General features: G+C 35.9%; 1 protein-coding gene across 1 annotated transcript in view; it reads right to left on the bottom strand.

The window, feature by feature from the left end:
• The window catches only part of GNAT3 (G protein subunit alpha transducin 3), a 50688-nt gene extending 43038 nt beyond the window's left edge, over positions 1-7650 (bottom strand). Inside the window, 1 exon segment of the mRNA XM_012534655.1 lies at positions 7533-7650. Within this exon segment, the coding sequence (XP_012390109.1) occupies positions 7533-7650 (118 nt within the window).
• Between the last annotated feature and the right edge of the window lie 6603 nt (positions 7651-14253).

Genomic DNA, 14253 nt, shown 5'->3' with positions numbered 1-14253 from the left:
ATACAATGGGATATTACTCAGCCATAAAAAGAAACAAAATTGAGTTATTTGCAGTGAAGTGAATGGACCTAGGGACTGTCATACAGAGTGAAGTAAGTCAGAAAGAGAAAAACAAATACTGTATGCTAATGCATATGTATATGGAATCTAAAAAAACAAAAAGGTTCTTAAGAACCTATGGGAAGGACAGGAATAAAGACACAGACGTAGAGAATGGACTTGAGGACACGGGTAGGGGGAAGGGTAAGCTGGGACGAAGTGAGAGAGTGGCATGGACATATATATACTACCAAATGTAAAATAGGTAGCTAATGGAAAGCAGCCGCATTGCACAGGGAGATCAGCTCAGTGCTTTGTGTTCACCTAGAGGGGTGGGATAGGGCGGGTGGGAGGGAGATGCAAGAGGGAGGAGAAATGGGGATAAATGTATATGTATAGCTGATTTACTTTGTTATAAAGCGGAAACTAACACACCATTGTAAAGCAATTATACTCCAATAAAGATGTTTATAAAAAGAAAGGAAAGGTTCTGTTCTCCTGTAAACTCATTTGTCATCTTATAAATTGAATTACCTTAATTAGTTCTCATTTTCTTCTCTATATAATGAAAATACTATTTCATAGGGGTTCCTCATAGATTGAAAACAATAACAGAAGTAGTGGAGAAAAGAGAAATGTGAGACCCATTCTATCAGAGAAGAGCTAAAACTAAACTTTGTAACAGGCTTTGGACAATGGATAGAGAATGATTACAAAGAAAGGAGCTAAAGAAGATTGAAATATCATGTTGATCTAATGGGAAAGAATATAATGAGGGATCTCATTTAAAACATAAAAGTTTGAAGATGATTGGAAACAAGATAAACTTGGAAAATAATTTTGAGGTCTCCCAAAGTATACAATCAGGTTATTGATAAATAATGGAAATTTGCAAATATGGATCAAGAAATTGGACAAATTGTAGTCCTTCTTGTAGAAGTGATAGTTAAGTCCTGATATGAGGTCCCTGAGAGAGTACAGATTGAAAAACACAAAGGCCCAAGGACAAATTTTGGTGAGTGAAACCACTCACAAATGGAGAGAAAGGAAGCAAGCTTCGGTGAAGTGGGGAGTAAAGGGATATAAAAAATGAGAAGGTATTTCAGTGTTACAGGAGTTAAAAAAGAAGAGAGATTCAGGTATTGAGGTCTCAGTTTTGTGAATTTGCAGGTTATCAGGAATCTGTGAGAGATCATTTTTTAGTAGAGAAAAGGATATACAAGTTGCTTTGCAATTAACTGAAGGGAATGTAGAGAGTATAGAAGTAGAAGCAGTGACCATAGACTATTTCTATAAGCATTTCAATATAATAACATTTTAAAAGATAACTCTATAAGGTGAATTCAAAGGGAGTCAAAGAAAAGAGTAAAAGCTTTTTAGGCAAATGGAGAGAAATATTATATGCCAAGGGGAAGGAGCTAGCAGAGAAGAATTTTGAAAATGGCAAAGAGATAAAATAATTCATAAAGCAAAATTCTTAATACAGAAGGGGATAGAATTTTTAGCATAAAGGCTGAAGTTAGCTTTAAATTAAAAATGGAATACCACCAATTCCTTAAAATTAGTTGAAGCAGAAGAGAATAAATGAAAGTTAATGAGTTTGGAGATGATGAGTTTGGAGAGATGAGTGATGTAAATTCTTACACACGGGTGGTCATCTAGGGTGAGGTGGGAAGAGAGGAAGTTCTAGAAGAAAATGATGTTGGAAATGTAGAAAGAGCTGCCTTTTGGAATATTTTAGTAGAAAAGTAGGAATAAGTAAAACAATTATTAGCCCAGCTAAAGCTAAAAACAGGAGGTTGTCAGCCAGGAAGCTGACAATGATAAATCGTTTTATTCTAAAACATCTGGGAATGAAGGAAATTAGGAGTTTACACTGGAACCAGGATGAGCACTGAGGGCTGAAAAGATGTTAAATAACATCACTTTGGAGGAAATCGGTTGGGAACAGTGTATTAAAACAATAATAAATGGAGAACATTGAGGAATTATCCAGGTTTGGGGTTGTGAATGCCAGTTAAGGTAGAAGATTAAGGGGACAGAATATTTCAGAGTTTTAGGAGGCGCACAGGTATAATGGCTGACTTTGAAGGAAAATATATGAAATTAAAGAACAAATTCAGTAACTGTGAACAAGTATGAGATAGTCAAGAATCCCATGCTGGTCAGAGAGTGAAATTTCCAGATACCTTAAAAGAGGAGCAATTCTAAATAGCAAATTTGTTCTATTTGAATATAAAATATTGAGGCAGGAATTAAACCTTCGAGTTCTACCTTATTAGCATCAGAATCTAGTAGAGAGAATGGAGATTTTCATATCTTGATTAATTTCACGCTCAGTTTCTCCTTGAATTCTGCTTCCTTAGGTGCAAATTCTACATTGATGTATTTGGAGGAAACTTAAATAAGGAGATGGATTCTGAATTTGAATCTAAATCTTAACTGTAAGTATATTTTATTTTATGTAAAATATATCATGGAGCCTTTACACCATCAAATGTTTCACTACCCTCTTTCCTTTCTAACACAATGGAGGGGTAAACGATTTTCGTTAACTGCTCATGTTGCTTATATGAATGTTTTTATAGGTACAGTATTGCTCTTGAGTCAATAATTCAGGTTTGAATAAAACGAATATGAAAATGTTCTGTGATATAACTAGAGAGGTTCTGTTAAATTATAGTTAATGAGAGCTATTCTCAGCAAGACAGGATGTTTAATCTCATTAACAAATACCATCATTTGGCTAAATATGAAGTGCCTTAATGAATGGTTTGCATCTTTTATGTGAGAGACTTATGAGCCTATGGTTAATGTGTCCTGATTATTTGAGATAAATTAATCTAAAACAAACAACCAAATATATGCAAAACATTCGTCTAGGTGCTTTTTTCCTATTAGAAAAAAGAGACGTTGTAAAAAGCTATTTGATGCTGCCAGCTGCCTTCTTTATAAATAAATACAACTGCAACTATTTGGCTTTTCCTCTGGAACTTTCAAATTGTTATGGTGCAAATAGTTCATTGCTTTGAGACGATTTGAAATTCTCCAAGTAGACCTTTTCTTCCTGTTTTCTCTCCATTTACTCTAAAGCAATTTTAAACATTTGTATTAAAAATATTTGTGCACCTACAAGATTGATATCTTTAGAAACAAAATAAAATATTGTAAAATATTTTAAAACAAAAATGTATTGATATTACAGAAAGGAAAGAATGACTTTAATTTAAAAAAATGGAAACCTTATTCAGAAATAAGTTCTACATGTTGTTCACAAGGTTCTTATCACTAGTGATGAGAAAGAATTTTTTTTTCTTTCTAATTCTGCTAATTCTTCTTTGCAAGTTTTAAGTGTAACGTAATTATTCCAGGGGGTCTGTGTATATGATCACATCCACAGACAGGCATTGACTCTACTGGTGTAATAGAAATTCAAAACAGAGCTTCTTACACTTGTTGAATTTATACTCTAGCCAGTGACTCAGGAACACCTCCAGTTTTCTGCATCCACTCCCACTCATATATAGAAATACTTCTTAAAAATAAAGACCTATTTAAACAAATACAATATAAATAACAACTTTGATATGAATCTTATGTCCTCTTTCTTCCTGATGTACATAAGAGGAAGAAAACCTGTATACATTTACTGACATTCAATTTATTTCAGATCTAGGAATCTGTTATACAGTAAGAGTAAACCACGTTTGTCTAGATTTTTACAATTCAGCAAATGCTTTGACACCCATCATTTCTCTAAGTTATGTGTCTAGCTGAGGTCATTCAGAGAAGTGAAAAAAGCATAACACTTGATGAAAATATTAACAAATCAATTTTACCTCAAATGGCTTAAAAACATATTCTACTCTATCAGAATTGTAAATTGTATTCTCTCCACTCTGCCAGGTGGATAAACCTATTTAGCAAATTCTGCTTTGCAAGTTTTATTTTATCAGTTATTTTCTAACAGGCTTTTACATAGTGTCAGAATTATTATAATTCTCCTACTGTCATACTAAAACAACGGAACATCTTCTAAAACATCCACTTGTTGAATAAGTGGGCCAATTTGGAAAATTTGATGTTGATTAGTAAGTAAATATAAACATATTTAAAGTAGATTGAGAAATTTTAGACTCTGTCCAGGTTCATGTTTCTAAGAGCCAGATGACTAGAATAATATTTTTAAATGATAAAACTCAGCTGGCACCATTAAAAAAATGATAGTGTGATGCTTACAAGATAGCACATAAAAAATAAAAAATAAATGGTTTTAGAACTAAAGGAATAGAACAGCAGTGATGAACAGTCCATGACAATGTTGGGGATCACTGGCTAAAAGCTCATTACAATATCATAACTAAAAATTGTAGAGTGAATGAGGCAAGGTTTCAGATATGAAGAAAGAACGAAACTAATTTTTTCTCTATACTTCACAGCTTTGAATCTAACTAGCTCATGTGATAGAAATTTGTAAAAGTAAAAAAAAAAAGTAATGTAAATAAATAAATTTGAACTGAAATTTTTTCTTTTCTTTTTTTTTTTTTTGCGGTACGCGGGCCTCTCACTGTTGTGGCCTCTCCCGTTGCGGAGCACAGGCTCAGCAGCCATGGCTCACGGGCCCAGCCGCTCCGCAGCATGTGGGATCTTCCCAGACCGGGGCACGAACCCGTGTCCCCTGCATTGGCAGGCGGACTCTCAACCACTGCGCCACCAGGGAAGCCCTGAACTGAAATTTGAAATAATAAATATAAGGAAAGGGGACAGGAAAAACAGAAACATGATCCACATTGATTTCACAATGAAATGCCATGTATTTCTTTTGAATAGAATGCAAGTTTAATCAAACATTTGTAAATTAAGATTTTAAAAAAAGTAACATAGGAAGCTTACAAAAGAGAACAGCTTATTCATTAACATTTGTTTTTCTTATTAAAATGCACTCTTCCTGGGGCACCTTTACAGGCTAATTTTTTTTTTTTTTAAGTATGTGACATTATTGTCTTGATAGCAGTTATCAAATGAGCCAGGAATGTATGTCATCTCCAGTGTTTCCTAGAAGCCTGCTTCTAGGAACAGATTTTGCATCTCTTCTATAATTTTACTGAATGTCTGAAAGGTACAATAAAAGGGAATCTGTCTGCAAAGTGATCCTTTAGTTGTAAAGTGCACTTTGATGTAGATAGCTCTTCAGATTAAGTGAAACCTTGTATTCAGTAATACCAAATGGTACATCTACTTTACAGCACATGTTAAATTTGGAAAGTTGTGTTAAAGCACCTAGAAATCTGTTGGTTAACAAGAGGATCAACATAAAGAATGAATTCTGTTGAAACTGTTTTTCAGATTTTTAATTTTTATAAAAATAGAGCTAGACTCAGGGACTGATTACTACCAACGCTTACCTGGTTAGTCCCACATGACGTCCGCTCACTGATAAACTTAAAAACAGTTGTTCAGACCAGACTGATGAGTGAGAATCATTGTCTCAATGATGGGAGAAGTTAGACAGATTTCATTAGTGAGGGGATTTGAGGGTAGGAAGGTTTTGTTTAGTTCCACTGAATGCTTTTATGATATCTTAATGACGCCAAATTGAATATAAAGATTATAGGTTAGAGAATTTGCTTTCAATTCAAAACATGAGAATTGAAGCAGAGTTGTTACAAAGCTTTATGGTTTTGAACTTGGACAACTTAATCATTAGATATAGAACTCATATAGAGTCCAGAAGGGAAAATTTAGTCAAGTGTTTGGACATCGAAATGTGAACAGCTAAAGAGAATTTGATTCATTTTCTGTAAATAAGATGTGACAGAAAAGTTCAGGGACATATTGTTGGAACCAGATGAATCCAAGCTTATTGTATGGTAACATTGGGAACGAATTTGTGCAATTGTCATTGTTTTAGGAAAGTTAAAGGTGTAATAATACCATTAAGATTCTTTGATATCTTTTTTATTTTTTATTTATTTTTGGCTGTGTTGGGTCTTCATTGCTGCGCGCGGGCTCTCTCTAGTTGCGGTGAGCCGGGGGCTACTCTTATATTTCTTATAAAATGTTACCCTTTCCTCTTTATCTAGCCCACCACTTTAATCTAAAAATAATTGGTATATTGAAAATGTCTATTCTTTTGAAATTTTCTTCAAACATAGGGATTCTTAATGTAGTGTATCATTATTCCTGTGCCATTGTTCTTAGTACAAGAAGGACACAGAATGCATTTGCAGGAATGCTTGGTTTTCCCTCTCATCTTTTGTTTTCTCTATGCCCCCTTATTACTTTGACTCTTGATCAAAGCCTCGGAGAATACTCTGGAGTGTTAGGGGAGGTCTGTTTTCTGGTTTCGTAAGGGCTGACCCCTACATCTTTCCAAATTATCAACCTTTCTTGGTGGTTACTTGCAAGTGCTGTGGGCAAGTGTGAGGCTTCAGGACTTGGGCATAAAGGGAGAAAACGTTTCCTTTCCTTGGAGGAGCAAGTGCTGGGAATGCTATAGTTCGTTTCTGAGATACTCTTGCTACTGGGAGCAAATTAGACACAGTAAAGGGACACACAGACACACACACATACACACAAATGAGAGCATTTTGTTGTGTGAAAGATTCACAATTCTGAAATAAAATGAAGTCCTTTTGTGTATAACTAAGAGTAGGAGAAACATACAGCTATGATTAAAGCTGTTTTGTGTTCTTTTCATAGGTCTTTATGTTATTTCAAAAATATATTTATCTTCTAGTGACTATAACATGTTAAAAATTTTTAGAAAAATGTGTGGCATCTAGATTATTTTCGTTCTTTCAATTCATTAAACATTTATTAAGTTTATAGTTGTGGTAAAATATTGTGCTGAATTTTGAGGGAATAAAAGAGAGAAGAGATGTAACTCCTGACCTGAATGAATATTTAAATATCCCAAAAGGATTTAAATGGAGTATTTTTCAATCATACAGACAATATTACAGGCAGTATTCAGAAGCCTAAATAATATTATTAGTATAATTTAAAGTACTTTATCATTACTCTCCAAATAACTTGAGACTAATTGGTTTTAACAGTACAAGTAATTAAATAACATATTAGTGTAGATATCAAACAACTCAACATATTTTCAAACAAAATGACATAAATCTTTATAACTTGTAATTAAAGGGTTGTTTTCCATATAAAAAGTTGGTATTCACGAAATGACTAGGGTACAATAAAATAATAAATGTGCATGAGATTTTTAAAAAAATAATAAAAGATTATTGACATAGAGAAATTGAAACATCTAGTAAATATTTGTCTCTGTGCTTAACAAAAGACATGTAATAAAATGCTAAACAAACAAGTAAATATTTATAGAGCACACAGAGTCACGTTCCAAACACATTTTGATAATAAATCTCCCGTATGGTAATACCCTTGAAATTAAAGTTTGAGAAAAGTAAATAAATCACAATTGAAAAAAAATCAGCGTTTTAAAGGCAAAAGAAAAAAAAAGCTATTACCTAATAACAGCAACTTTACAGTTCTTGCATCTCGCTCAGCATCTTCCTGAAGCTTTTTCTCCAGTTCTTTTGATCTTTTGCCTGACTCCTTGCTCTCTGAACTAATTCCACTTCCCATCTTGTAGTGTTTGATACTTGTCAGTTTATTTGCTCAAAGTTTTTGAAACGTAGAGCACAGCTCTGGTTTGGACATAGGATGTAAAAGCAATGCTCTGCTGAAATACCCAATAGCCCATTCCCTCATTTTCTAAGACTCTGCTTTGACTAAGGAGATGCTTTCTAGCTGTCACCTGATCAAAGGGTAAAAACCATACAACGCTATGGCAGCTAAAGAGAAAATTCTTTATGCTTTCAGATTAAATGATTACTTCTGACGCATCTTCAAACCTACTCTTCTTCCTTACAGAATAGCATACAATAATGTAGAAAGTTGTCAAAATCTGTACACTAAAGATAATCTGAAATGAACAGTTCAAATAGAATGTTTCTCACTAATAAGCAATCTTTATTACATGATTTAAAGTTATAATTACTAATGAACAAGCTTGTGTCTTGTTTTTAGATATATGAGTCTTGAAATTCTTCATAATCACTCTAATATCACTATCAGAATATTTATATTGAATCACGCAAATTTATAGCCTTGCTACGCTTAGATTATGACTCAAAATGACTGAGACTTAGTATCTGTCAGCCAACTAGAAAACAGCTTTTTATTTAAAAAACGGAAATAAATACATGCAGTTCTTACATCTGTACACATTGCTGTGTTGCCAAACATAGAATTCAACACACAGTGCCCTTAAATTACTTATTTTCGTCTCTTAGGATCGATTTCTATAAATTGAGCTTTTACTGCTTGTGAGAAAGTCAATCCATCAACATTAATTGAGGATCCGCTTGGTGTAGACACTGAAATGTGTTTGATTCAAGCAATACATTAACTCTTTGGGGCCATTAAGCAACAGCTGCTGTGCTGGAAGGACTTTGATTGATTTGGTACTGAGGGAATAAAAAGCAATATTCTTTGTAACCGTAGGTCATTTGGTTTCTCCTGAAAAGTAAGAACAGTAAATACACCTAAATATGTTCCATGCCTTTTGACTACCCCAATAGATGCCATGTCCTTCTTGATGAGCTGCAAGCTTGGGGACAGAGATTCTGTTGTATAATTTTTTGTTCATATGAAGCATAAAGTGCTTAGGTAGCCAAGTGATGTTTTCCTTATAAACAGAGTTGGCTACCTGTGGCAGCAGGCAAATCTCTCAGTGCACATTTTGGGACTTGTGAACACGCCTAACTGGGAAATGTTAGAATATAGTCAGTCCATCAGCATGTTGGTGCTGTTCTTGTGGTACCATGGGCAAAGTCTGAACAGGTGGATTTTTGCATATTCATAGAACAAGGAACTAGGCTGTCCAATTCAATACATAGTCCTGCTTTGTTTACTTTTTCACATACAATGTTAGGCTGTCAATACATAAGTGTAGTCAAAACTTTCTGGATTTCATCCATCCAAAGCCATTTTATGATAGTGTAAGGATGTGGAAAGGTAGGTATGTGAGGGTCCATGCAAATCATGTGGTGTTGCTTTTAGAATGCAAAGGGCCTGCCCCAAGGGAACAAGATTTGCAATGACTGCTTTATTTATACTCATCCACGAACACAGAGTCTATGCTAACTGCAACACAAGATCACAAACGTTAGAATCTTTTATTTATTTTTCTTATAAATTTATTTTATTTATTTATTTTTGGCTGCATTGGGTCTTCCTTGCTGCGCGCAGGCTTTCTCTAGTTGCGGCAGGCGGGGGCTACTCCTAGTTGCAGTGCGCAGGCTTCTCACTGCAGTGTCTTCTCTTGTTGCGGAGCACGGGTTCTAGGTACACGGGCTTCAGTAGTTGGAGCACACGGGCTCAGTAGTTGTGGCTCGCGGGCTCTAGAGTGCAGGCTCAGTAGTTGTGGCGCACGAGCTTAGTTGCTCTGCGGCGTGTGGGGTCTTCTTGGACCAGGGCTTGAACCCGTGTCCCTGGCATTGGCAGGCGGATTCTCAACCACTGCGCCACCAGGGAAGCCCCCGTTAAAATCTTTTTGCCTTTTGTTTTTACGTAAAAATTGAATGTAAAGTACCTTGAATATAAAAGACTCTTGTATGTTCCAAAGCAATTATGAACGGATAAGGTACTTCGTATAATTGCATTCAGGTAAATATACCCCATAGCTTTTTGGTGGGGACATACCCTGGCTTTGAAAGGGTATGTGTTTTAGTAGGACTTCCTAAGTGGGTTACTGACGAAAACAGACCAGCTCTTTCAGGAGTAGAGTTGTGCATTTTCTGCACTGTATAAAATTATGAATTTCCACTTTTCTGTGTAACCCAGAATGTTTAGTCATCAACTTTATGAGATTATTATGTGATTTTTTTCATCAGTGACTAAAATAATCTTGACATAAAATTCAAGATGTGTCTATATTTAAGGGAGGGAGGCTGGAGAAAGCCAGAGAAAAGAGAAAGGCTTCTTTCCCATCCCTTTCTCCTGGGTGCCTGGGACACAACTTCAATAATGACTTGAGGTTAATACAGCTATTAATCCATGATGCTTCACTTGGGATTATGGCTTTCTGGACCCAAGAAAATGATGACAATAAAACAGTAAATTCTGCTAGAGTGAGCACAACATCTTATTAGCTTGGATGTCCTCCACAGTATTTGGCACAGTGCTAACCAGAGGAAATGTTCAAAAATTATTTCTTTTTAAAAAATTGATAGAGACCTGGGGCCTTTTTGGTATGTGCTCTGCTGAGGTGACAGTATGGTTAGCATTTCTTTCCAAGGTTCAACGTCATAGTGGGTCTATCTCAACAGCCTAGAAATTTTAGAGTGACTCAAAAAATCAACAAAAAAGCCCAGTTTTAGTCAGAAGTTATGTCAATATCTATTGATACAATGACAACTGTTAGCCCAATATTTACCCCCTTTTTTTTTTTCTCAGCCTTAAAAATAACACCAGCACACTCCCTTTCTATTGTTCAACCTTGCTCCATAGTGAGGGAAAGTTGATAGACAATGTCAATAGGAAAAGGTAACTAAATTCGATGTTTTTGTTCAAGGAAAAATGTGACCATAAATTTTGTTCTTTAAAACAGAAACATAAAGCTATTCAAGACCATAGCATGTTAGAGTTTCATATATTGACCAGCTAAAAAAGGCAGATTACTTTGTGTACACTATACACACACACACACAGATACACACGTATGTGCATGCCCAACCCAAACACACACACAAAGCAAAACACACTGTTGGAGCATCATGGTCTTTTAAAATAGTCATTCAAAAATGACTTCTAAGAACATTGTTGCCTTTAAAAAAAAAATCACAAACCTGATTGTCAACATCTTCTTTGGGCAACAGGCTGTGCTAGAAAGAAAATTGAGGAGGTGAAATACAAAGAGTGAGTCCTCAATGCTAAAGGTCACTGAAATACTGCAAGTTTATATGGTGTCATAATTTTTCCTCTGTTTTGGATCAGGTTCTCTGAATCTTCAGACTGGGACATTAGCCTTTAAACAGTTTGAATAATCACCATTTTACATTTATATTTCAACATCTAGCTTGAGATAACGTGTGATTATTTACCATTTGCTTTTAGTATTGAGATGTCAACCTACGTTTTTAGAGATGTCTCTTTTGCCGGTATTACCGGATCTAAAATAGTCATCAAGCTGGATTTCCCCTGAGATTGTGACATGTGGCTGACATCAATAAGTGGCTTCAGTAGCTCAGCTCCTTCTGAAAATTGTCAAATCAGGTTGCCATCTGTATTATTTATTTATTTTCCATATCTAATAGGAGGTGTTGACTTCAGGCATTGGGTCCCTGGGTGGTTTGAGTCCTGGCTCCCTTAGCGATGACCTTTATCCTTGTGTATTCCCATGACATTTGAGGCAAACTATCCCTTCTTTGCTAATTGTACTCAGATGTGCACTTCCGGGAGCTCTGTGCATGGTATTTCCTCCAGAGAGCTCATGTCTTTGGGGACTTCCTGAGAGCAGTCTTTCCATCTTGAGGGAATAGGGCAAAACTTGGTGTTTCAAGTTAGCACATTCAGATGGTGCAATAAGTTTACAGTACCAGCCTTAAGCAGCTCTTATATCTTAAGAGGTAGTGCAAATACATATTTTTATTCATTGCAGTTGATTTCTACCTGTATTTTGCTACATACTCCTCTTTATGGATTAGGATGTAATTATGTACCATGATTATTGGAAATAAAAAATGTTACAAGCCTAACGGACAAAGTAGATAATTATTTCCTGTGGGACCTCTTCCTGTCCCAAATTCTGTCTCTTAAAAAAAAAAAAACCTTTTATATTTCTTTAATGCAACATTTCCACTACATACTCGCTTAATCTTACTCCTCAGTAACTTCAGTCCTGATGATTTGCAACCACCTCTTATTTAGCTTTCCTGATTCTAGTCTCTACCCTATCCCAGTCTAACCTGTCTGCTTGTGCCATGTTAAATTACCTCAAACTCAAGTTTCATCATACTACTTTTCGTGTTGAAAAAGAACTTCTTATTTGTCACTGTCTCCTATATTAATCCTACCACCATGCACTCAATGAGATAGTCAGCACCACCCAACTCTCCAAATGTACTTCCCATGACTTCTCATAACACATTCTCTGTTAGAGCTGGGCTTTTACCTGCTTCCTAATTAGGTGTCCCAACTTAGCTTTCACTCATGCTTTTTTTTTCTCACTAGGAATATCTTGATCTTCCATGGCTGACTTTTTCTCATATAATCATCCTTTAAGAGAGAACCTAATCTGTATATTCTCCAATATGCTTCACATCTACTGTCCCCCATTAGGTGATTGTTTACTTTTCAAATCCCTAAGAGGAATCTGTTGCCGATCAGTTTGTCCATCCTCATTAACTAGGCAGAGTATTTTGCAGTGACCATGCCCTCTGGTACCTCTCTTCTGTTTGTAAGCTCCAAACTGAGAGTACATAGAAGAAAATCTTGTTTATTGAAATAATTAGTAAATAGTGAGTGATCAGTAGATAGATGCTGTTTGACAGCTCTTTGCTCCATCTTGGAAATGCACGATTCTCCTTCCCAAATGATTGCAAATGTGAAATATTACCTCTAGAATGGCAGGGATTCATTTATTCAACAACTGATATATTTAACATTGTTAAGTACCAGGCATGGGAGATTCAGCAGTAAACAAATTAGATGCCTCCTCTCACAGAGCTCAAATTCTAGTGTGTGAGTGCATAGGGGGGTTCACACAGACAATAAACACACTAAATATTTCAAGGATATAGAATTATAGATGGTGACAACTGTTTAAAAAAGAAAACAGAGAATGGACATAAGGAGTATGGGGGTGGTGGTAAGGATGAGCGATTCGAATTTCATGTAATACATCCAAGAAAGACCAAACTGAAAAGGTAATTGTTTTAGGTCAAGTTCCATAAAAACTGACTTTTATATGAAAAAGGCATGCAGAAAGTTGACTGGAAAGTGTTCTTTGGAGTACTCCATGTAAGTGAGTGAAGGAAGCAATATTGGCAAAAGGAGAAATTGGAGTGCAGTGGAGTTGCAACAGGGAACTTAGCCAACCCTCTGGGGAACTTCAAAGCTGAGATGGTCCTTCATATTTATACTGAAATGGAGCACAAAGACTGGGGCACTCCACTCCATTTAAGGACCATGACAGCTGGGGACTGGGTGGGGCAGTAAAAGAGGCTCCCATCTGACGTTCCTCACTATGCTAACTCTTACTGTACAAGCCAGAGAAAGCAAAATGGGGAGTCTGCCATGTATGTTCATTGCAACTGTGATATACACTCATTACAATTATACATTCAGGGAATTGAGAAATAATTACTGGCTGGGTCTGTGAATCCACTGGGCCCACTGTGACATTTATGTGGTCCAGGATACACTTATTACCTGGTTCCCATATGTCTCCACTCTAACATGAGGGCCGGAATGCTACTGCTGGTCCCCACGTATCAAAGTCCAATCAGACCTCCTAGGATTTGTTTAGTGAATATTCATTCTATACATTTGTCATGGTGTTGAAGATTTCTCCTTCATGAGGATCTTTCAGTATCTGGGATCTAGCTCTGAGAAATAGCTCAGTTCTGGAAACAGAATAAGAGAGCAAGACATTTTTTGACATTATCCCTCTAATAATTATCCTTGACTCTTGGGGTTGTTTAAATTCAGCAGTACTCATATGGCCCGTTCACTTATTTTGGTCTTAAGAACACTCTGTTCTATTAACTATTTCCATAGGTCTCTGCATATCAGGCTCTGCTGGCTGCCACTCTGACCTTTACTCTCTTTATAATATTATACCTGCTTTAGTGCTCATAATTAAATGCTGGTACCTGGCTTCTATTATTTTGGGGTCTTATAATGCCCATTGCTTTGAGGAAACCTAGGTCTGTAATTGCATTTTCTTTCATCAGTCCCTGCCTATAGAGAACCATCTCAATAATGCTGAAATTCCTCCTCCCACTAGTGCATTCCTTACTATTTTAATACATGGAAATCTGTTTGATCATTTCCTAAAGTCTGATTATTTTTCCAATCTAGGAAGCCAACTTCTCTGAGCCTTTTGTTGCCTTCCTCTACCATTTTCCCTGGGACAACACTATATCTAGGCTTCTAAGAGCCATCTTAGAAAATATGTTGGTA

Source organism: Orcinus orca, chromosome 9 (assembly GCF_937001465.1).
Source record: "Orcinus orca chromosome 9, mOrcOrc1.1, whole genome shotgun sequence".
Classification (NCBI taxonomy): Eukaryota; Metazoa; Chordata; class Mammalia; order Artiodactyla; family Delphinidae; genus Orcinus; species Orcinus orca.
Note: the sequence above shows the minus strand (reverse complement) of the source record. Positions and strands in the feature narration are given on the sequence as shown.